Below are 26,085 nucleotides of genomic sequence, written 5' to 3'. Positions count from 1 at the left end.
CGGAGGCAGCCCAGGCTCCGGACTCTGGGAGAGCCAGCGCGGAGCAGGAGCGGGAGGCGGAGGAGAAGAAGAAGGAGAAGGAAAGGAAGGAGGAGGAAGAGGAGGAGAAGAAGAGGAGGAGGAGGAGGAGGAGGAGGAAGGGAGGCGCTCCGGGCGCCGTCAGTGGGCAGCGGAGGCGCGGCATGCCCCTGGCAGGGGAGAGCGGGCTGGGCTCCGCGGGGCCATGGGGACCCGCGCGCTGACAATGCCTGGGTGACCGGAGCCGCGCCAGCCACCCCGTCACCTCTACCATCGCCCCCTGCACCCAGCCTCGCCACCGGCCACCAGCACCGGGCTCCTCCGTCTCTCTCTCTCTCTCTCTCTCTCTCTCTCTCTCTCTCTCTCTCTCTCTCTCTCCATTATTGTTTCCCACTCTACAGAGGATGGGGTCGGCTGATGATTAGGTCGGAAGCAAGTCAGACCTTCCTTCAAACCTGGTAATATTTATGTAGGCAAAGGAGACAGAGAGATAAAAGAGAGGGAGAGAGAGAGGGAGAGAGAGAGAGAGGAGAGAGGGAGAGGGGGAGAGAGAGAAAGAGAGAGAGAGGAGAGAGAAGAAACGGGAGGAGGGGATAAGGAAATTAAACCCTTTAAGTCAATGCATATTGTGGTGACACCGGCACAGGCGCCCTCACGGTGGAGTCGGCCAGGGCTGTGCGTTCCCAAAATATGACCAGGGGTGCTTGGATGTGTCGGCAGTATGACGACGGCTTAAAAATCTGGTTGGCAGCACCCCGAGAGAACGAGAAACCGTTCATCGATTCCGAGAGGGCTCAGAAATGGCGACTGTCTCTGGCATCTCTCTTGTTTTTCACAGTCCTGCTCTCTGATCACTTGTGGTTCTGCGCCGAGGCCAAGCTGACCCGGGCCCGGGACAAGGAGCACCAGCAGCAGCAGCGGCAGCAGCAGCAGCAGCAGCAGCAGAGGCAGCGGCAGCAGCAGCAGCAGCAGCGGCGGCAGCAGGAGCCCTCCTGGCCCGCGCTCCTGGCGAGCATGGGGGAGTCCTCGCCTGCCGCCCAGGCACACAGACTCCTCTCCGCCTCCTCGTCCCCCACCCTGCCCCCCTCCCCGGGAGACGGCGGCGGCGGCGGCGGCAAGGGCAACCGAGGCAAAGACGACCGGGGCAAGGCTCTTTTTCTAGGAAACTCTGCCAAGCCCGTGTGGCGCCTGGAGACTTGTTACCCCCAGGGCGCGTCCTCGGGCCAGTGCTTCACGGTGGAGAATGCGGACGCGGTGTGCGCCAGGAACTGGAGTCGGGGGGCGGCCGGGGGGGACGGGCAGGAGGTGAGGAGCAAGCATCCCACTCCGCTCTGGAACTTGTCGGATTTTTACCTTTCGTTTTGTAATTCCTACACACTTTGGGAGTTGTTCTCGGGGTTGTCCAGTCCCAACACTTTGAACTGCAGTCTGGATGTGGTGCTCAAGGAAGGCGGCGAGATGACCACTTGCAGGCAGTGCGTCGAGGCTTACCAGGACTATGACCACCATGCTCAGGAGAAATACGAAGAGTTTGAAAGCGTGCTCCACAAATATTTACAGTCGGAGGAGTACTCGGTGAAATCCTGTCCTGAAGACTGTAAGGTAGGAACCCTCGGGGCTTTCCCCCTTTCCTGCACTTTCCTATCTCTATCGGCTCGGTTGGGGTGCCTTCTCGAGTTTATTGTTATTATTTTTTTGAGCTCTGGTTTTGTTACTTTGTGTTTTCTGCTGATACTGAGAGCTTGGCTTGCTGTTTGAGTTGAGAATACCTGGTGGATTGCTGGTGGACTGACTAAAGCCTTCTTCTGGGAGTCCTTGGAAGATCAGGGAAGTCCCCGGTTATCTGAGATAATAAAGCTGGCGCTTTAACTGTTTCGTACATCCATGCAGTTGGCTCAAACTCTGTTACATCTTTTTAAAAATGGAAGTTGAAACAGTCTTGTCAGGAAGATAGAAAAGAGACTACACACTGATGCTCACAGGTAAAGTCAGAAGAGTTAGAGACAGGCATGTGTGGTTTGCAATATAGATCTGCACACAGGAACGCTCTCATAGTGACATCATTAAGTTGGCTGAACAAGAGAAAGTGGTTGTAGTTGTCTGAGTAGTTAAAAAAAAATTCCTGTTTTTACAGGGGTAGTTCTGGTCAGAAAGTCTGGGGGCCTACCTGAGGATATTTACTTTTTTTAAGTTTCCTGTTTCCTCTTGGACATTTGTATAATTGTTGACCTGGGACTCACTACGAATGAAAAGTTGCAATTAGGTGTCTAGTGATTGATTAGCAATAGGCTATTTATCAGACACCCTATGTAATTAGCTTGATTTTCAGTATGCTTTCCGAAAGTATTAAATGGCAAAACGTTGATGCTATAGTTAAAATTTACTGAAATATTTAATAGTCTGTGTTATATTTAAGCTCTTCTTGTTCAATGTAATAAAGAATATAAGCCTTGCTGATGGGCAAATGGGAAGCCTGCGCAAGTTTCTTAAGAATTGGTCTATGCAAATGCAACCATAGGTGCAGGTTTTAATAGAAGTGTCTCTGTCCGTGGTGCTGAAACGATATTTAACCAAGAACTGTATTGAAGATGATACTGCAGTGACCTTTAGTAGGGAAGATGTAATGACAGAATCTCTATAAGCCTTAGTATTTTGTTCCAAGGGCAATTTCTTACACAACACAATAAACTGGTACTGCTTTTCAAAGGAAATAATACACCACATTCTCTCTCTTTCTCTCTCCTACTTTCCCAATCCTATATACAAACAGAACAACTGTCCCTCTGTCTCACTTGCTTTCTGCTGGGAAAATGAAGTCAAGGGTGGTAGAGATCAAATAATTCCGTGACTTTTTGATAAAAGAACTGGACTAAGGGATGCTTATTTTAAATGAACACAGTTGAAAGGCCATATTTTACTTTGGGTGGATTAGTTGTGCTTTTGACAATTAAATTAAACTCAAACTGACCTTGCCTTATTATTCTTTAAGACCAGAAACACAGCTCTCTGAAAATAGTAAGTCTGAATTTACAACATTAATTTAGAGTGGTACTTCACTAGACAAGTGTATCTTAAACTTTTCTATCTAGCTTTTTAACCATATCAGTTTAACTTACGCCTGGGAATAAAACTTTAATGGTAGAAGTTAATAATGAATAACTACTGCAATTATTGCATAGTTATTTATTTTGACAAGATATGTTGCATTGAAATTGTAAAGAAAAGGAAACTCTGTGTCTACTAATTCTACTGCTAATAAAAAGATTGCAGAGGTTTCAGTATAGTTGTGTTTAAGAGTGGTACCCTGTAATAATTATATTTGCCTCCTTCCCTGCATGTAAACCCTAATTTCTGATCATTTTCATTTGTACAACTCAACTCAGTATTTAAAAGATAGTCTGTATTGACAATAGACTGCAGCATATTTTCAAATAAGCATGCCAAATATATCTTAGTTTAAATGTTCAAGTAAATATACTGAAAAGTTTTCTTTCCCCTTAACCTAAATTACATCTCAACTGTATATTTACATCATTGACATCATCATAGCGATAAAGTATAGTGTAAGTTAACTCATTTATAACGCTATTGCCTACTTCTGGATTATGTTTTTATGTGAAGTAGAAATTAACTGTATGCACAAAAAAGCACATTATAAAAACCTTAATTTCTTTAAAAACTTATTCTTCACATTGATAAGTAAATGCAGACACTTGATTTCTTGTCACCACAACGGAGAATTAATTACATGTTATGTCTTGCAGACATTTATTGGTTGTGCAGTGTTTTTTTGGTTGTGGTTTCTTGTAAACTTGAAATATTTATTCCATAATAGCTGTTGTCAAAATTACAGGTGCGGATTTAAAGTGTAGTGTTCTTGGTTTAAGATTCACAAATCAATTGATTATATGTAGAAAGGTAGTAGAAGCATAGTTTCTTGTTTAACATGTAATTACTCTTTGATTCTGAAACAGCTACAAACACATTCACATATAAACTGTAATACATGACTTAAAATGTTTTTGTCCTCGAAAGATGTGCCTGAGTTTCTTTCTGAATACTTTTACTTATTTCAGATGGACTTATGCCTATGAAATGACTATCATTAGGAGCCTTCTTCAAGATAGAAGTTCTATGCAAAATTTTTCCTTTCTGAAGACGTCTGCAAAGTCATAGGCTACATTAAAAGTAAATGTATTATATTTATGTAATTGGTAATATTTTCCTTAAAATTAATTTTAATGTATAAGTTATAAATATATTTATTAAGATTGTAGAGAAAAGAATACATAAAATCATGTAGGCACCACAAATTATTGGGATTCATATTTTAGAAAAACGATATTAACTTTATTATACTCATTTGTAATTAAATGAGTAATGCAGTGATTTCTGAATTTTAGAGTTGGGATGAATTATTACTTTCCAGTTATATATTCTCCCCTCATTCAAAATTGCTACATTTCATATAAAACAAGAATAAATTAAATTTCATTTTGATTTAAATTGTTTAAAAGGCTTTTTGACCGATTATTTTGAAGAAACCCCTTAGAATAGATCTAATAGAATTATAGTGTCTCGAATTTATAGTAATTGCTGCTCAAGCATAGATTGGATGTACTTCTGTATTGCAACGTATCATAGAAAAAATGTGCACTCAGTAATATTTCTAAATATTCTGATAAATGTAAATATATGCATTTATCTGGGAAATTATTTATGGATAAATAAGGAACACAAGATGTTGACTATATCGTTAATACTATAGCATTTTGCTGCATTACATAGAGTAGCAAATATTACAGTAGTAATTTCCCTTGTAGTTTACAGTATTATTTAAAACAATGTTTTCGATACGTAATAAAAAACTGACAAAGCTACCAAAATTTTAAAATTGTTTGACAATGTTAAAAAATGAAATATTCTAAGTTACAAAAGTACAAATATTTATTATAAACATGCTTGATTTTACTTAAATACAGATTTTCTCTTACACATGCCATTCTTTAGTTCCTGATAATTCTTGCAAATAAATATAAAAGTGAGGAATTTATGGGACATAAACTTTCATTTTACAGACAAGTTTCTATAGTTATTGATAGCTTTATTTAGTTACTATTCCCTCAAACCGTTGGTCAATGTAAGTGGGTTTGAGATTAGATTGCAAAATAAATCATTGTGCTGTCTATACTTTAGTTCTCTCAGTATAAATTGTAATTTTTGTTCTCTCAAGAATGTATGAATGCTCACATTTTTATTTTACAATCTTATATTAAAGCAGATTATATTGCTTATTTTTATTTAACAGACACTGACCAAAAGGATACCTTGCAAGTATTAGGCATGTATAGCAGAGTTCTCTCATTTGTATCACCCACAACCATTACCCAACTAATTTGAGAACATAGAGTTTGGTTTACATAATGTACAATTTGAAAAGAAAAAAATGCATTTCTTAAATTCTTATGTATTTTAGTGCTGCACACTGAAGATTCATAAAGAAATAGTTCTCACTCTGTCGCCTAGGCTGGAGTGCATTAGCGCAATCTTGGCTCACTGCAACCTCCGCCTCCCTGGTGCAAACCATTCTCCTGCTTCAACTTCTCGAGTAGCTGGGACTACAGTTGCACGCCACCACACTTTGGATAATTTTTTGTATTTTTCGCAGAGACGGTGTTTCATCGTATCAACCAGGATGGTCTCGATCTCCTGACCTCGTGATCTGCCCGCCTTGGCCTCCCAAAGTGCTGGGATTACAGGTGTGAGCCACAGCGCCTGGCCAAGAAATAGTTTTTTAATAAGAAATCAAATATCTTACAAATTTTTTCACTGAAATTTTGAACCAAAAATATTTTTCTCTTGACTAAGTGCTATTGTATTACCATGTCACTCTTCAGAAGTGTGGAGTACACATCTATAAATAGAAACTTTTAATATTCTATCTCTTTATTTACAAATAATTTTTATAGTGGAATTCCTTCTCTACAAGGTCAGTCTGACCATGCAGATGACTACTTAAACATTTTTTTTATTGATACCTAATAGTTACACACATTTTTATTTCTTTAACCATTAGTAAAGCTATTTATGAGGTTGAGAATATCATAATCATTTTAGTTTATGGCTTATGTTTTTTATTTTCTTGCTCCGTGTACAGCTATTGATTTATGATTTGCATTTTATTTTTATAGAAAGATATCCAAAATTATATCTTATTATTAGATGTTTGTTTTCTCGCAGACCGTGGAATACATATTTTTAGTTTGAACTTGTAATTGGGTCAAACTAGTGGCTACATAGGTATGATCACAAAGTTTAAATAATTGCTATTATATATTGTTCTTAACCTCTTTTATTAGATGAAGTTAGTGTCTGCATATACATGGTGCATTAAAGTATTAACAAAGGAAATCAAGCAATGCTCTCATTCTCGCTCTCCTCCACATGTAAATCATAATTCATTAACATATATTTTTACCAGATTTAATGTACAAGAACAAATTTATGGATAACTGTTTCAAACAAAAGACTGTTTTGATTTGAAAGATGTGAACTGTTGCTTTAATTTTATTTCTCAATTTTCTTTTAAAATATTTATCCCTCTGTTGATCTCACAATGACTAAGCAGCAAATATTTTGTTGTTTCTATTGATTTACATTGCAAATATATTTTTTTCAGTGAACATATACTCTAGATTAGTGGCCTTTGGGGTCACAGTGGAACATCCTGGAAAGCTTTGAGGGCACTAAGGCCAGGGCATCCCCAATACTAAGAGATTCTGATTTTATCGTCCTGCTGGTGTCATGGGTCTGGGCTCTGTCAAAGTTTCCCTGGTGATTCTGATGTGCAGCCAAGGTTGGGAACCACCATTCTGGTTCGCAGTGACAATTGATATGGAATGACTTTCAGCTCCTGTGTCTCAGTAGTACATAATAATCCCATCAGCTCAACTGATGAAAGTAGAACTCAGATATTTTTAAAAAGTGGTAATGGCAGTAAGACGTAGCCCAAGGGCAGGGAACAAATTTCTATTGATGAGACTGAGGAAGTGCATGAGAAGTGAACTAACTGGGTTTCAGGGTTAGGGAATGTGCCAGAAGGGATCATGGAGAGAAGGAGGTAGATGTGTGGAGGGCCAGAGTTTTGACTACTTAAGGTTGTGTCAGGCGACTGTGGATTTTCTATATTTTAGCCAAGGTTGTAATTTCAGTCATCTTTTTTATTTTTTAAGTTTAATTCATGAGATACTATATAAAGTTAAATTTAAATTTTATCTAATAAGAAATCAAGCATCATTGTAATCTGCATAGTTGAATTTCATCAATGTGATGCTCTAATTTACTCTGAATCTTTTTTTCCTTTTTTTTTTTTTGAGATGGAGTTTTGTTCTGTTATCCAGGCTGGGGTGCCGTGGCATAATCTCAGCTCACTGCAACCTCCGCCTCCTGAGTTCAAGAATTCTCCTGCCTCAGCCTCCCAAGTAGGTGGGATTACAGTAGCTGCGATTATAGCCTGCCACCACGCCCAGCTAATTTTTGTATTTTTGTAGAGATGGTGTTCACCATGTTGGCCGGGCTGGTCTCGAACTCCTGACCTCAAATGAGCCACCTGCCTTGGCCTTCTAAACTGCTGGGATTACAGGCGTGAGCCACCGCACCCGGCCTACTCTGATTCTTTAATACTGGAAATGAGAGATGGTTAACACGAGTCCTTTCTTGTCAACAAATTGTTAATAACTTACAGACATATCATACTGGAATGCATGAAAATATTTAATTATTGGGTAGTTTTTAAAAAAATTCTTGGGCTTTTAAGGTGTTAAAATATGGTAGTTGATTTTCCCCACTTGAGGTTTTCTTTTTACATTGAGTCATTTACAAACACAATTTATAGAAGCTATCTCAGATGGTTAAAGATCCTGCAAAAGATAGATGTTTAATACCTGTTTAAATATCATTATTGATCTTAGTGGTAGAACGTGTGTGATGGGTGAATGCAGTAATCATTTCTTTGGAAATACATGGGGATTTTGTATGCCAGCCGTTTCATTTTGCACAAGAAGGAAAATGAGTTCCATCAACATTGTGAAATAGATGACTTAGCCTCTGCCCCTCTCAGTTTTCCTTTCCACCTTGTCAATGTGCCTTCTTTCCATAGCTGGGTCCTCTCCTGCCATTTGTTAGCTGCATTTCCAGAGCCTGTGTACCATGGGAAGCTCAAAATTCAGAATTCTTTCTTTTCTTCTCTGTACCTTCACCTCCATCAAAAAAGATTGATTTCTTTCTTATTGAGCTGTCACTGACTTTGTTTATTTGAATAGAAAACTGAACTAAGATGTTAAATAGATGATCATGACAAAGTATTAGCTCCTACAGAAAATGACTTAAATCACCCAGAAATTTAAGCCCTAGAACAATCTTTAATAGCAGGTAACAAGCTTCAGAATTTATTAGATGTCAGAAACTATTCTAATTTGTTTAATCATCACATCAACTTTATGAGGTAAGTATTATTACAAATTTTACAGATGGGGAATGTGAGGACATAAAGTTAACTATCCCAAGGTCAAACAGATGAGTTATTTATTTATTTATTTATTTATTTATTTATTTATTTATTTTGAGGCAGAGTCTCGCTCTGTTGCCCAGGCTGGAGTGCATTGGCACAATCTCGGCTCACTGCAACCTCCGTCTCCCAGTTCAAGTGATTTTTATGCCTCAGCCCACTGAGTAGCTGGGATTGCAGATGTGCCTCACCACACATGGCTAATTTTTGTATTTTTGATAGAGATGGAGTTTCCAAATGTTGGCCAGGTCTTGAACTCTGCACCTCAGGTGATGCTCCCGCCTCGGCTTTCCAAAGTGCTGGGATTACAGGCCTGAGGCACTGCACCCAGCCAAGATGGATAATTTAAATATTAGGTTCATTTCATCACTGTAAGTGTTTTCTTTTTCCTTTTGATTAGAAATATTTACAAACATCCCAAAGAATTAAGAGATTATTATAATAAACCTACATATAACTGTCTCATAAATTTAAGTTATTAAGAATTTTGCCATATTTGCTCCTTCTATTTAGTTTTAATTTATCATTAAAAACATTTGTCAGATGATATAGAAAAAAGAAGAGAGAAATGTGAAAATTCTGGGCAACTAGGATGGATGACCACATTTATCATTGTCAAAGGCTTAGGTAACCTGAATATGAATGAATAGTGTGAAGATCAGAAGAACGCTTAGGTTTCTGATTTCACGTTTAGAGCTGAGTAGAGAAAGGATGAGTGTAAGGTTTTGGTGGGAGGGAAGTAAACTTTGGAGATCAATGATAATTTCTACGAATTCATAAATTTCAGTATGGCAGAGTCTGTTAGTCTGGTTGGGTTGTTGTGACAAAATACCACATACTGGATGGCTTAAACCACAGATACATATTTTCTCACAGATCCAGAGGCTTCAAGTTCATGATCAAAGTGCAGACAAATTTGGTGTCTGGGGAGGGCTCTCTTCCTGGCTTTCAGATGGTCACCTTCTTACCAAGTCCTCATGTGGGGTTTCCTCTGTGCATGTGCAGTGAGAGAGCAATAAGTTGGGATAGGATGAAGTGATGGCACAGAGATCAATTCAAAAGTTGCTGCCTTTCTTAGGAGTAATAGGATGGTCTTCTAAATCAGTACTCTTCAGAAGAACTTCGTGTGATGATGGAAATGCTTTATTTTCTGCCCTGTCCAATGTGGTAACCACTGGCCACATGTGGTTATTGAGCACTTGAAATGTGGCTGGGGTAAATGAAGAGCTAAAAATTTAATTTTATTTAATTGCAATTAGTCCAAGTTTAAATAGCTCCATGGGGCTAGTGGCTATGATGTTGGACAGAAAATTCTAAATGACTACAGTGGCCGTGAAAGTGGAGAAGAAAGGCCACATTCAGGAAGCTTTTCTGAGTTCACATTTACAGTATTTAGTAACCAATTTTATTTAGAGGGAGAATATGAAGTAAGTTTTGTAAAGTGTGAAACTGGAGATATATTTGTGACATTTTAAAAATTATATTAATTTTAACTCAATTGTATCTTCTGGGATACATGTGCAGAACATACAGGTTTGTTACATTGGCAGACATGTGCCATGGTGGTCTGCTGCATCCATCAACCCATCACCTAGGTATTAAGCCCCATTTAATAAGATAGGAAATAAAGGAGGAAGAACAACTTGAGGCTGGTGAAAAAAGGGAGTTCATTTTTGAAGATAATGATAGCAGGAGCTGTCCAGTAGATGGTATGCCACCTGGGCAGGGAGCTTGAGTGTGAAGTCCACTCTCCACTTGTCGATTTGATCTGGAAGCTGTGGGCAGAGATTAGATGACTTAACCCAAACACGTGATGTGAAGAGAATGCCAAAGATAAATCCTGAGGAAAAGCAACAGTTAAGGGAAGGGTTTGGCAGAAAATGGACCAGGGAAAGAGACAGAGAAGGAAAAAGGAATGACGGTGAGAATGAGAACAAGACGTAGGAGTGGGAAGGGTGGGATTGAGAGAGAGAAAAAGAGAGCAGGGAGAAGGAGAAGGATGGAATCATGAGACTGTGATGATCTGAAAGCCTAGGTAAGGATTTTAAGCCAGATACAGAATCAGTGTCCAACATTGCAGAGAGGACATGTGGGATGAAGCCTAGAAATAGGTCACTGAATTTGACAAGTAAGTGTTGGTTACTTTACAAGAGTAGTTTTAACAGAATGGTAGGAAGAGATGTCAAAATGTGATGGATTAAGGAATGAGCTGGAGATAGGAAATAAAGACTAGTCCAAACCTCTCTTCACTAAGTTTGGCACTGAAACAGAAAGAGAACAGAATAAGTGGGAAGATGGATGTGAGTTTACAGAAATAAATGATGTATGATGGAATAAACTTTAGAATATGTGTAACCTTTGATCTAAGATCCAGATGGGGGTATGTCATCGAAAGAATATTAAGGGAAAATTAACGATGGCAACAGATGGAAAAGAAGAGCTGATGGGTCCTTTTTTGCTTTTTTGCTCTGCCTTGGGGAGGAGGAGAGGTTGTGTCTTGTACATGCTGCTGTACATCTAAGAACCTTTATTTTCTTGTTTATATTTTAAACAGGAACAATGATTTACTTCCTGAATTTCTGAAAATAAACACATAGTGAACTTGAATATGTTTAAATGAAGTAGAAAACTCATTTTCAAATGATATAAAATAATTATTGGCTTTAAATATGGAATCAGCAACAATTACATAGTATGTATTACTATAAATTAGTTTCCATCAGAAGGTGTTGCCCTGAGATATAATGGCAAATTTCTATAACCAACTGAATTAAATATGGCTAGCTCTTTCTTGGTTTCCTGAGAAATATTAGTATGTGTAATAGAAAATTATAAAGATAGAAATTAGTTTTAACCCTAATAGGAAAGCATAGTAAAATAGTTTAAAGAATGATTGAGGATAGACTGGTTCAACTTCCAGTTTCACCATTTATTAGTCATATGACATTGCTCAAGTTACTTAAAATAAGGATGTGAATACCTCGCTTATACCAATGATCAGGGGGAAGAAATTAAGAGACTCCTGAGCATATGAAAATACCTGGCCTAGGGCTTGATTATGCCCAATAAATGGTAGCAATTCATTAAAACCCATGGGAAACATCAATAAAACTAGTATAGTCCTCACTTGAGATCTCATATAAATTTTCTGTAGAGAAGACTCATTTACAAGACTTTTATAAACAGACTTTGCATATTGTATGGTAAAATCCTCTGATTTATTGCATCTACATTTATTGTGCTTCTCTAGAAGGTGACTCTAAATTATTGAACAACTCTAGAATAAAATGGAAAACACAAGTTCAGTTGGAGTAAAAATGTTTCATTCCTAAGGCTGGAATTTTTTTCTCTATTTTAATTTAGAGATTAACACGTGCTACATTTTAGATTGACCAGATCCTGGTAGGTGTGTAACCAAAGGCCTTGAGCACTTTGGTTCATAGCCTTTTTGAGAGGGCAAGTGGAGGAACCATTGTAGTGATCTTCCATCTCCTGTAAACCTGTGGGTAGAAATGGTCTTGGGAAACGTTTTGTGTTATGTCATCTTTCAGGCATTGGAAAGCCATGTGTCTCCAGATTCCACTGTAGAAGGTGTGAACTTTGTCCTGCATCCTAGATTTTCAGCTTGGTATTCTGTTATGTTTGGTTGTCTCTGTTGTTCTCTGCTTCACTCAGCATTTATCTACTCAGCCATAGTTAGTGTTTTTATTGATTGAGGAGTGAGATGAAGTGGGTAGCAGATACCCTTGATGTTGAACTAGAGCTACCAGACAAGGCAAACCTGGTAGCCATGATAGAGAAGATGGAGCAGGTTGAAGAAAAGGTTGGAAGCTGTGTTGCATGAATGGAAACAGGATTACCCCGAGAAAGAGAAGACATAGGGAGGCACAGCAGTGCTCTTTAACTGATGAAAATCATCCTGTGGAAGAAAGTCTTACTATCCAATGCTTTGTATTGCTTTAGGGGTGAGAGTGAGGCTCTGGGTGCACGTGTTTTGGCAAGAAGATCTCTGCTCTACATAAGGAAGAGTGTTCTATTAAAGGAATTGCTCTCCTACAAAAGGAAGGGCTGTCTGAGGAACTTGAGCACATTTCCACAGAAGATGTACAAATGGGATGGGAGCTGTCAGCCACCACCCTAGAGGGCATCTTTCCTATGGGTTGCAGGTTGGGCTACATAATTTTGAACATTCCATCCAACATCCTTTGGCATAAGATGAGGCACCCGGAAGTGACTTTGCGTGGTGAGATGGTACTTATTGCCAATAAAATTCCGTCACATAAAAAAAAAAACCTATTTTTTTTTAGCCTAACACCTTGCTCACAGTAATAGTATCTTGCTTTTAAAAAGGAAAGCTTGCCAATTTCAACTTTAAATTATTTCTCTGATTCCTATTCATGTTATCAGTGAGAATAATTTAAGAAATAATGAATAAAGTATATATACTTACCCTAGAGTTACGAAGTGAACTAATTTCTAAGTACTTTTTTGCTCTTGCTAATATCAAGAATATATACTGTCTCATCTCTTCTGATCACAAACACATCAAGCATTATAAACTCTCAAAGAACCCTCTTGAGCAAAGCAGGACTAAACATTATGGTGGTGCTGGGAAGGACAAGTTTCATATGACCTTTCTCCATTGGTTTCACAGCACTTCTTTGCACGTAGTAATTCATGTCCACATCCAATTCTTTGGGGACATTATCGAAAGGACTGAAGTCACTGTATACAAATTCTTTCTCTTGCCCAGGTGCAGTGGCTCATGCCTGTAATCCCAGCACTTTGGGAGGCTAAGGCAGGAGGATCGCTTGAGTTCAGGAGTTGGAAATCAGCTTGGGCAAGATAGTGAGACTCTGTCTCGACAAGAAATTTTTAAAAAATTAGCCGGGCATGGTGGTGCATACCTGTGGTCCCAGCTACACAGGAAGTCACTTGAAACCATGAGGTTGAGGCTACAATGAGCAGTATTCATGCAACTGTACTCCAGCCTGGACAATAGAGCAAGAACCTGTCTAAAAAAAAAAAAAATTCTTGTTCTCTGGCAATTCCACTTATTCAAAAAACAAGTTCTGTCATGATGATGTTATCATCCGTATGTTATTCATTCCCCCCAAAAATTCAACAGCATGGGCAAAATCAGTTTTCTTTAACAAAAGGGTAACTAAGACTTAAAGAGGTTAACAATGTGCAAACATTCTCATAGGTAAGTATGGCACATTCCAGAATTCAAACCCAGAAATGCCTGGGCTCTTAATGTCTTGGGTTTACCTTCACTATTACCTTATACTGCTCACTGTGCCACAAGTCTTTGCCCGTGTCTGGCTGCCTTGTTTTTCCTCTTGTTTTTGTTTCAGAGGGAAGGAGGTGGAGGAGAACAGCAGGAGTGGATAAAGTATAGTTATTTGGTACATAAAAGATAATGTAACTTGCTTTATCCAGAATGTGTGCTGTTGTGGCAGCTTGGTGTAAAGCAGGAGTGTCCAATCTTTTGGCTTCTGGGGGCCACATTGGAAGAAGAATTGTCTTGGACCACACATAAAATACACTAACACTAACTGATGAGCTAAAAAAGAAAATCGCAAAAATGTTTTCAGAAAGTTTATGAATTTGTGTTGGGCCACATTCAAAGCTCTCCTGGGCTGCCAGCGGCCCACAGGCCGGGGATTGGACAATCTTGGTGTAAGGAATGAGCATGGGCTTAAGAGTCAGAGAGGCCTTGATTCCCAGGGTGCTTTCACCAGTTCCTGTGAAATGGGGATTGGTCCATCCAGTGTAAGGCAGCACCCAGAGAAGCAAGGGAGCAAGTGTGTGGTGAGATGTGGCTAGAACTTCCTTTGCGTCAGCGAAACGCCTCTGCAAAGAGGTGGCCACTCCCTGCTGCGCTTCGCCAACACTCCACGGTGCCTGCTCGCTAGATGCTGAGCTGGTAGAAAAGGTCCACGAGGCTAGCTGCCTAATCCCAGTGATTGGTTTCTTACCAAAAGTTGGCCTTTTCCTGGTCCAAATGTACTGCCTCACAGACGGTTTGAAGTAGGTTTCCATATAGGGCTCTCGCTCTTGTTTTTTTTTGAGACGGAGTCTTGCTCTGTCGCCAGACTGAAGAGTAGTGGCGCGATCTTGGCTCACTGCAACCTCCTCCTCCGGGGTTCAAGGGATTCTCCTGAGTCAGCCTCCCGAGTAGCTGGGATTACAGGCGCCCACCACCACGCCTGGTTAACTTTTTCGTACTTTTAGTAGAGACGGTATTTCACCATGTTGGCCAGGATGGTCTCAATCTCTTGACCTCGTGATCTGCCCGCCTCAGCCTCCCAAAGTGCTGGGATTACAGGCTTGAGCCACGCCCCCCAACCCCATGGGTAATAAATTAAACCTCAGGTATCACAGTGACGCTAGATAGCTGCGGAGTTTGGAGAGAAGCAAGTGTTTTTAAAAAGTTCAATCTGAATCTTAAATCATTTAAAATCGGGTATCTCCTGCCCGTAGGGAACGGCACACTGGTGATTTTGGATCACTAGGCAACAAGTTGTCGGGCAGGTATGCCTTCGCAGGCAATGGGCTCATGCCAAAGTCCAGATGAAATAGCAAATAGTGAAAAAAAAAAAAAAAAAAAAAAAAAAAAAAAAAAAAAAAAAGACCACATGCATGAAAATGCAAATGACCTGCTTTCTGGAGGTTTGGCCAAGTATGCAAGTTTCACACCTGTTCTATGGGTCCTGGGAAGTTTCTAAATATACATATTGAATATTAAAAGTCACTTATGAAAAGATGAATCCTGTTACATCATTTCAGCTTTGACTATTTTTAACCGAATGTTCATTTTATTCAGTGTGCCTGCAAATTCTAGTAAAGAGGAGAGAATTCAGCTCTGAGTGAATAAAATCCTGTCTGCATAGTTTTGCTTCGTTGACAATAAAATGGAGTATTTGCTGTCAACTAAATTTGATTTCTCCATTAAATGAATTAACTCTTTAAGATGATTAAAATAATTGATCCAATCTTGAAGTATTTTTTAGTATTTTGTCCTTACAACTTAGTGGGTGAAACAATCCAACTATCTATATGCTCTATTCATCTACAGTGAGTCAAAAGGGCTATGTTTTGACAAAATCAAACTTTACAAAAGAGAACCCAATCTATTTTTGCATATTTTATTTAGTCTTTGATGAATACATTTCTCATATCTAAATAACTGCAAAATCTGTGGAACATTAGGAAAGTCTATTGATATTTATGTCTTAAATCTTTAATTGTACATTTAGAATTAAATGTAGTAGTTTAAAATTTAATTTGTGGTATTGCAGTATTGTGATACTAAGAACTCACATTGTTTCATAGTGAAAATTTCAGTTTTCTTAAAGCTGTGGGGTCATCTTTGATGTTCCTCAATTGTTTCATAAAAGTAGCGACTTTACAAAAGGCCGTAATTGCAGGAGTGGTTCCAATGCTTATCAGTTTTCCTAGCTCCCTTTTGACTCGTGATCTGCCCGCCTCAGCCTCCCAAAGTGCTGGGATTACAGGCTTGAGCCACGCCCCCCAACCCCATGGGTAATAAATTAAACCTCAGGTATCACAGTGACGCTAGATAGCTGCGGAGTTTGGAGAGAAGCAAGTGTTTTTAAAAAGTTCAATCTGAATCTTAAATCATTTAAAATCGGGTATCTCCTGCCCGTAGGGAACGGCACACTGGTGATTTTGGATCACGAGGAAAGAAAAAGAAAAGAAAAGTAAGTCCACAAGAAAAGAAGAAAAGAAAAGTCCACAAGAAAAGAAAAGTAAGACCCATAAACAACTACAATTGAGACAAATAAAAATATACAAAGATTGAAAACATTGTTTTGTCAATTAATTTTCTGGGGCTAATAATCTTTCTTGGAAATATGGTAAATCACTGATTAGGAAATGCAGCTCAGGTTTTCAATATTACACCTTACTTAGATTGATGTTAAATTTTCTCACAATATCAACTTTAGTCAGATTAAATGCAAAATCTGAGCAGTGCAAATTTGTATTTCTTTTACAACTGGAGAACATTAATAATATTAACACAATATAGCTAAAGACACTATACAGCACTCAACAATTTCCTTTTTCTCCATGTGATGACTAGAGTAGACGAATTGTAGAAAAATTAATTTACGATAGAGCTGGTTTAGGGAAACATCATATTCACTCAAATATGACTTTTAATTAATTCATCTTAATAGCCTGACATTTGAAATGCATGGGACAAGATGAAGTGGCTGAATGGATGCTGTAGACAAGCCAGGGAAACCACAAAATGATGTTTGAGAGTTCCCGTTTCCTACCTCTGACCAATTATAATAATTTTCTTTTATCAGTGGAATGCTAGCTCCATTGTGGGTTATTTTGTATGGCCCTGAACCTGTACTTTTTCTGCTGTGTTTTTTTGATGCCATGACAACAGATAATGTACTTAATGTGGAAACTTATGAAAAATAATTTTCCAAGGGGCTTTTCAACCTGGTTCTTCTGATTTCTTCAAGTAATGGCGAAGGACCATTTTCTCGGTTGCCCATGCTTGTGAAATGAGCACATGAATCAAGACAGACCAAGATCTGTCCGTTCTGAAAAGGTCACATGCATTTCTTTGAAATGATCACAGTGACTTTGTGCAAAGGATGTGATCATTGTTTGTCCAAAGTCATTAAAGGATGCTGCATAAAGAACATTTTAATGTCTCAATTTGTGATCATTTTCTTTGGGAATGCATTTTGTCACATAAGTTTTCTGTACTACATGGAAAAAGAAACATAGTAGACCAACAAATGAATATTGCTTCTTAAAAATAGAATTTTTTTTGGCCAGGTGCGGTGGCTCAAGCCTGTAATCCCAGCACTTTGGGAGGCCGAGACGGACGGATCACTAGGTCAGGAGATCGAGACCAGCCTGGCTAACACGGTGAAACCCTGTCTCTACTAAAAAAATACAAAAAACCAGCTGGGCAAGGTAGTGGGCGCCTGTAGCCCCAGCTACTCGGGAGGCTGAGGCAGGAGGAGAATGGCATAAACCTGTTAGGTGGAGCTTGCAGTGAGCCGAGATCCGGCCACTGCACTCCAGCCTGGGCGACAGAGCGAGATTCCGTCTCAAAAAAAAAAAAAAAAAGAATTTTAGTGGAAACCGTTCTTAATTTGAGTGCTATTATTATATGGCAATGGTAATTTAGGCACTGAGATAAAAGGTGTCCCACAGTGCACCTAGTTTAACAAGGAATAAGTATTTCATCATGTGTGACTCATATATGGACATGGAAAAATGTAAGCCATTTACATATAAACATGATGCTTGTTAAAGGAAAGGAAGAAAAGAATATAATGGAAAACCTAGAAGAAAACTTGCTTTTCTTTTTCTAGGTGCACATTAATGAGAGCAAGATTAAAGGGCATGGGTGACGTGAGGTGGCTCACACCTGTAATCCCAGCACTTTGGGAGGCTGAGGCAGGAGGATCATTTGAGGCCAGGAATTCAAGTCCATCCTGGGCAACATAGTGACACCCCCCAAAATTAAAAATAAATAGCTGGGCAAATAGCTACTTGGGGGGCTGAGGTAGGAGGGTTACTTGGTCTCAGGAGGTAGAGGCTGTGGTGAGCTGTGATTGTCCTGTTGCACTCAAGCCTGCATGACAGAGTTAGAATTTGTCTCAAAAAAAAAAAAAAAAAAAAAAAAAAAAAAAAGGGACTGTAAAGCCCTTAATCCAAAAGCATTGTGCTCATAATCTGTTACTTAAAAATTCTAGTTAACTCATTTTCCTTTTCAAATGGTCTCACTTCCCACCTGTAACTGAAAATTAGATTTTACTCAGATCTTTGAAATTAAGACAGTGCTGCAATTTCAACCTGACAGTTGTTCCTTCTCCTTGCTTATGAAAGGGGTCATTGTGTCTCTTCTAAAATGTAGTAAGCTCTAAGTCAGATAATTACAAAATACGAATTTTATAAAATAGAGTGTTTGATATCTTTGTAGCTGAACAGCAGAGCCTTTTATATGAGAAATATAAATACAGTATTTGTGCATGCTTCTTTATGGCTAATTATGGGTTTGAAAAGTAATAAACAGTGATGTGACCACTCCATAGCCTGCAGTGGGGATGTGTCTCCTTAATCTGGCCACTTAAAGAAAAAAAAACTGTTCATCTGTGGACTTTTCCAGATAAGCAATTTTTAAAGCGAATGTCACTTGTTTTCCAAATTAGAAGCTATTAGCAAAATATGTCACTATTTTGTTCTGCTGCCTAGTTCATGAATTTGAAGACACTGCAAAGATTCTATAAAGTTACCATGTCGGGTAAAAAATTCAGATGACATTGAAAGAGAGAAGATTCCACTTAACAGAAAAAAGCGACTATTTGACAACACAATTGAAAGATTAATTCAACCATGGGGGTAAACTGTCAGTATTTTTCTTTACTACACACTACATGATCTTATTTAGATAACTTCCATAGCATGTGCGGAGAAGCAAGATTGTTATAACCTCTGACAAATCACCTAGCAGGTCATAGAGTTTCAAAAATTCAAATCACTCACAGCAATTTTTTTTCTTTTTTTTTTTCTTTTTTTTTTTTTGGAGACAGAGTCTCGCTCTGTCACCCAGGCTGGAGTGCAGTAGTGCGACCTTGGCTGACTGCAAACTCTGCCTCCTGGGTTCAAGTGATTCTCTTGCCTCAGCCTCCCAAGTAGCTGGGATTATAGGCACATGCCACCACTTTCGGCTAATTTTTGTATTTTTAGTAGAGACGGGGTTTCACCGTGTTGGCCAGGCTGATATTGAACCTGACCTCAGGTAATCCGCCCGCCTCGGCCTCCCAAAGTGCTAGGATTACAGGCATGAGCCAACGTGCCTGGCCAGCGAATGTTTTAAATATCGCTTTCCAAATATTGTTCTGTATTATTTCACATTATGAAATGAGTTAGAGTATCACCAGTAAAACAAGGAAGAAGCTATTACTGGAAGAAACGGAATCCCTAATGGTCATCATTCAGCTTTCCGTGTATATGTGTGTGTGTAAAGTCTATTACTTATAATAGAAACCAATATAAACAAGTATAGTACTGTGACTGCTTTTGTCATCTGATTTGAAAACAGTTTCATATCATCAGTCAGCAACCCAAGTACAGGGAAAACATGTGATGTAAAACATTTTTCTGTCTTTCTAAATGTGAGTGATTTAATCAAATTTTATCTTTGTATTTGAATTTGATAAATGGAGAGGCAGCAAAATTATGCCTAAGCTGGAAGCAAGATTTCTTCCTCTGGTAGGTAGTGGTAGTGAACGATTAGTACTTAGTGATAATGCCAGGTCAATTTATTTCATTCTGTGAAGTAGGCCTGATAATGATCCCGTTTTGCAGATAAGAAAACTAAGGCCTAGGGCACAGGATTCTTAACCAAGACTTTTAAACACAATTTAACATTTATTTTTTGTCATATTACTTGGTATAAAAACAGTCCCGATTTTCAAAGATTGCATGCAAATTGTTGAGAAGGAAGAAAATAGTAGATTACTAAAGTGTTAGCCTGAAGACAGTTTCTAGCAGCACATGAATAATTTACACGATAAAGCTATAGAATGAATTATATACTTATATACCACTGCCTTGGTTTCTCCTAGTAGATTTTGAGAGTACTCTTAAAGATAGGCGTTGTTTCTTAATTATTTTTGTTTAATCACTTGCAAAGAAGAAAAGAAAGAAAAAAGGAAAGGAAAAGCTTGCGGGTGGGTGGTTATGAAGCAAGGTGGCAGGTTCTTTGACACTCCTCCAACTGAGAGTGAGTAGGGCAGAAATAATGTTCTGGGGCTTCCAAGGTAGGTGATAAAAGGCCATGCAGTTTTCATGCTGTTTACTGGGACAAGTATTCTTGAAGCTTTGAGCTGTGCTGTAAGGTGTTCAGTTAGCCCAAGGCCACCATACTGCTAGGAACTCCAAGCCTCGTAGAGACGCCTTGGGCAGGCTTCTTCATACTGTCTCGCTTGAGTCCAGCTTGTGTCTTCCAAGGCCATGCACATGTGGGTGGAGCTTGCAGATGAACTTACCACCCAGCCATTTAGATCACACGGACCCCTTCACATCTTCCCAACGTCTTACAAACTTCAAAGGAGAGAACTATCAATATTTTTCTTTACTACACAATCTTATTCAGTAACTTCCCTAGGATGTGCAGAGAAGCAAGGTTGTTATAGCCTCTGACAAATCACCTAGGCATAAAGTTCCAAAAATTCAAATCACTCCCAGCAAATGTTTTAAATATCACTCTCCAAACATTGTTCTGTATTTATTTCACATCATGAAATGAGATAGAGTATTACCAGTAAAATGAGGAAGACGCTAAATCCCTAATGGTCGTCATTATGCTCTAATTATGCAATATCTTAATTCCTGAGCCACCAAAATTGTAGAATGCAATAAAATGGGCGTTGTTGTAAACTACATTTTGGGGTGTTTGTTATGCAGCAATAGATGAGGGAACAGTGTTCCATAATTTTTTGATGAATGATTCTCCCTTATGTGAGAGGTTCCACGGAGTAAAATTAATGAAAATTGAAACAAAAGAAACCTATGTGGCCTCATGTATTTGACTGAATTCTTTTCCTGTCAGGTTGGTAACGCTGGTAAGTAGATTCATGAAGCTATTTCAGAAATTGCCCCTGCCTGTTCATTTAAATCATTTAGTATCAAATATGACAGGATAGACATTTTGCACAATTTTTCATTGGAAGAGTTATGAGAAATATTATGTTTCCAAAAGGTAATTGCCTTATGGACAGGTTGTAGATACAGTTTGAGGCTGAACATGAAGTACCACCGAGAGACACAGGGGATGCTTAGGCAGTTTAAGATAGATCACTTTTTGCTTTTTTCACTGAATTGTACTCATATGTGTTACTATGTGTCCACATGCAGCAAGTAAAAAGGAAATTAACTGTCCAAATAATTAAAACATCACAATATAGCTGCTTGCATTTTGAAGGGAAAAGTAATTTTAAGGCTGTATTATTTGGGAAATTTACTTGAAATCATGTTTGGTTGCTGTTTTCAAATTAATAAACCATAGTAAACTATTCCTCTTGAAATTGAATCATTTACTCAGAATGTATAACATCAAACATTCCTTCTTAGTCAGGGTTTCTCTTGTTCTTCAGGAGAAAGAAGTTACATTTTCATGCATATATTAAAATCTTCCCCTCTTTGATCATGTACCTACCAACCATACTTTTGAACACTGTAAAGAGTATTAGTGCAAATTTGCTCATTTGATTTGTTTGAAATATTTTGGGAACAGTTAAAGGTTAACAATTACAGAAACCACCAAAGAAAACTTTGTTATGTTATAATCAGCAACAAAAAGCATTATCTAACAGCTGAAAGTGGCAAACAATGAGTTGTCCTGAAGGAAAGCACGAATTAGTTTTCTGACTGATTTAGTAGACTTTTGAGTCAATAGACTGGTTGCCGTTTTTCACAGATAATTTCAAAAGTGGATTAATATTATATTTGATTTCTTCTTAAAGTTTAGATCAAAGTGAAGCGGGTTGAGTTTATTTTTCTTGCTTTGCAAAAAAAGTAGAGAATTTCATTGTACTAGCTATCTATTGCTGTGTAACAAATTTTCACAAATTTAGAGACTTTTTAAAACAAGTCGTGTTTATTATCTCACACTTTCTGTGGGTCAGAAACGTGGACACAGCTTAGCTGTGGCCTCAGCAAGGCTACAGTCAAGGTGTCAGCCAGGGCTGGGGTCTTATCTGAGGCTCTGCTAGGGAGAGATCAGCTTCCAAGCTCACGTGGTTGTTGAATCCTGCTCCCTGAGGGCTGTTCAGCTGAGGATCTCAGCTGTTTGCTGTCTGTGCGCTGTCTCTGACTTCTTTGCCTGTGACCCTCTCCAGCGTAGCTTACAATCTGGCAGCTGGCTTTTTTAAAGCCAGCAAGGGGGAATGTTTCTCAGTAAGACAGATGTTTCAGTCTTATGTAATGTCATCACGAGACTGACATTCTTCACCTTTGCTGTATTCTGTTTGTTAGAAGCAACACACTGGTTCTGACCACATTCAAGGACAGGTGATGACACAAGGTCATGAATTTCAAGAGGAAAAATCAGAGGCCCACCTAAAAGACTGTTTTGCACATCCAATACATTATTTTTTAGATAATCAGAGATAATTTCACATACTGTAAAATCAGCTCAGGAAATATACATGTTTATTTTTGTTCGATGTTGTCAATGAAATCAAAGAGAAATATTTGATAAATATTTGTAAACATAGAAGGCCATCACCCATTATTACATGCAAATAGGTAAGTAAAATTTTATTAGGCATTATTCTATATAAGGAAAATTTAGTTTTAATTAATGAAATAAAAAAATGGTCATGTTCAAGTTTTCTTTTTTCCCCCAAAATGGTTAATGTGTAAAATCAATTTTAAAGTTTGTCTTTAATTATCTTAATTTAAGAAATTTGCTGTCATTTTGGAATAACAAATGTCATATAATTGCTTTAGAAGTCTGTTTCCTAAAAATGTATTTTGGAGCAAATTAATAAATCTTTGGAACCTGTAGTTTCTACGTGGTGACTTAGAACTCTCATAATTAGATTGACTGACTTAGGCCATTGCAGTAATCATATACGCCTATTTAGTCATCTATCTAAATCTCATTTGTCTGGAATGCTGCCCATAAGGCTAAATCCAGATTAAAGGTTTCAGCAATGGGATTTGAAATAAACATGAAGGCACTTGAGGACAACTGCCTTTTATGAATAGAGGTCTGGAAACTCCTCGTCAGCTATTCTGACCCTACTAGCAGATTTATTTCTTTTCATGAACTCTGGAATTCTAGATATTCTTCTAATTCTTTTAGGAGATACATCTTTTGTCTTCAGTCCTTGATCCTCATTAAAGCACAGATTCTACATGCCTATCCTCATTACACATTTACCTTAAAGTAAGATTTTCCCACATTTTGCTTACTGTATGGTTTTGTTAGGGAGAGCTGAAAAAATCTCCCTGGGGTAGGAATGGGAGTACTGAGGCAGGCTGGAAAGGCAGATACATGTGTCAATCAGGATAGACAAAAGTTCCCCTGAACTAATGAATATTCCCCAAGTCTTCCTGGCTTGCAACAATTTCTGCTAAAGGTTTCTTTCTTACTAACATTCTATGCCTTTTGTGGTTCAACAGTGCCTCTGTATACATTTTCATTCCAGACTCCCGTCTGACAGAACAGTCTCTATCTAGAACTTGGTGAGTTTCATGGCGGAAGAAAAAGAGACAGGGCCATACTCTGGCTTTGAAAAATCTAGCTCAAAAGAGATACAGGACGCTTGCAGCTACCTTTCACTGACTGAAGCAAGTCATGTTACCACTCCTGTGTTCAATGGGGCAGGGAGGGACCTGGAATGCATGACAAGCAGTGATACAGTCTACCAGGGGATAAGCGCAAAATGCAGAGAACCTGGGCTCAAAGAAGATAGATTTGTAAATTTCAGGGCTTTCCTTATGATTGGTACTATTTTTTTCCTGTGTACTCTAATTATATATATATATATACACACACACACACACATATACACACACATATTTATTCATATGTATTTGAATTATATTTATATACATGAATTTGAATTATATTCAGCTCTATCATTATCTTCCAGGTTTCAAGCTGCCCTTTCTCAGAATAGTGTTACAAAGAATTCTTTAGCAGTGGGATTCTTTTGGGTAGTATTATGGTGCTAAAATTGATAGAGCTGATGGATGAGATTTTATTCACTTGTAATTTAAAATGGCCATAGTTTAAAAGAGAGTGGGGAAGATAGCATGGAGGTATATGTTTAGCAATAGTTTCGAGTCTTCTCCCAAAAAGCATAGGGGTTAAAGGATCCCGAGATCTGAAAGATTATTCTCAATTGCATTTATCTCTATATGACTGTGGTTTCATGAGCTAAAGTTATCCAAATAAGTGGAGAAAAATAGAATGCTTTGTATTGAAAATGGAAGACACAGTGTGGGGATAGTGTTTCGGATTCTGGATTCATGCTCATTGAGTGACTGGTATGGATCTTTGTGGAGAAGGAGTGAATCGTGTTGGGGCATTGGGCAAGTGGACTAAGGCTAAGGTTCACCATTACCCTGCCCACCTCAACATCCACCTCTTCCTTATCATCAGGTAGCTCTATTCCATAGCACACACTCAACATTCTGATTGTTTCAGGAAGTGGAAGTGGATCACTGCAAATACATCATCACCACTTGGAAAAGGATTGCAAGTGTATGCCGCCTGATAGCATTACATTGATGTTTGACGAAGACAATGGAATTAGCAATCTCTCATCTGGACTTGGGTCACACCAAAATGACAAAAGAAATGAGCGCATTCCACCAAAATTAAGAATTTAAAAAATCTTTCTGGAAAATCCTTTGTGTCATAAATGAAATCACCATGTTCCCAGATATTTTGAACTGACTATACACTATTAATACATGTGTATAGTGTTCCTTTTACCTATGCATAATTGTTGACTTAGAATTAATGTGCTGTTGTAAATTTCCAAAAGTCTAAATCTTATTTATTCTTGCATTATATCTGATACCTAAGTATTCATTAAATGTTTGTTAAATTGATATATTTGACTTGGAGAAATTTAGTTTTAGTATCATAAACACAAAAAAGAAAGACCCAACTGTTGGGTATCCAGGCCTGCTTTGACCCTCAGAAATGACTATCCCTACGCCATGCTCCGGAGGAAATTCGGCACAGTTTAGCTATGGTCTTTTTCTGTGTGGTTCTTAGATAAAGTCATGCTGCACCGCAATGTCAAAATCTTGTTTGAACTAGGGAAAAAATCCATCTCTTCATTTGAAAATGTATTCATTCCATTGTCAAACTATCAGTTGTTGGATTTCTTCAAATCAAAGGATGATTCATATAATTACTATATTATGATTAGCTTTATTAAGGGACTGAAGTTATTTTAATGGTGTGTGATGAATAAAAGGATGATTAACTGTGAAGAGCTAGTCTGTAGCAAGAACTACTGAATATTGAATTCAGTTATACTTATTGTTGAATATTCTTTTAATAAGACTGAATCCAAAGGTAAGGGATTTTGTTCCTTAAAACTTCATTGAAGTATATTTTAAGAAGGACCTATATAATAATGAATTTTCAAATTCTTACTAATATTTTGCAAAAATATAAAATAACCCTGACATAATGACAGCTTTTCAGTTTAAATTTGTGTTTTTTATTATCAGTTTTTTTCTGGTTGTTTCGTAAGATTTGCTTGTATAGTTTGTGATTTTTTTAGATTTTCTTAACATCCATATTTATTTGTGGCTACATACAACTTGCTACTCAACAGACTGTCTTTATTTCTAGTAATAAACATTAGGGGCCGGGCGCGGTGGCTCAAGCCTGTAATCCCAGCACTTTGGGAGGCCGAGACGGGCGGATCACGAGGTCAGGAGATCGAGACCATCCTGGC

The 26,085-nt window shown here is 38.3% G+C and overlaps 1 protein-coding gene across 2 annotated transcripts in view; it reads left to right on the top strand.

Annotated features, from left to right (window-relative positions):
- Positions 1 to 122: 122 nt before the first annotated feature.
- Positions 123 to 26,085, top strand: part of NALF1 (NALCN channel auxiliary factor 1) — a 720,118-nt gene continuing 694,155 nt past the window's right edge. For both annotated transcript variants that reach the window (XM_017868186.1, XM_017868187.1), the window contains exon 1: positions 123 to 1,620. In XM_017868186.1, the coding sequence (XP_017723675.1) occupies positions 709 to 1,620 (912 nt within the window). In that variant the 5' untranslated portion in view covers positions 123 to 708. The remainder of the gene's footprint in view (positions 1,621 to 26,085) is intronic.

The sequence above is a fragment of the Rhinopithecus bieti genome, unplaced genomic scaffold, assembly GCF_001698545.2.
Source record: "Rhinopithecus bieti isolate Rb0 unplaced genomic scaffold, ASM169854v2 scaffold_3734, whole genome shotgun sequence".
Taxonomy (NCBI): domain Eukaryota; kingdom Metazoa; phylum Chordata; class Mammalia; order Primates; family Cercopithecidae; genus Rhinopithecus; species Rhinopithecus bieti.
This window is presented reverse-complemented; position numbering and strand designations above follow the sequence as displayed.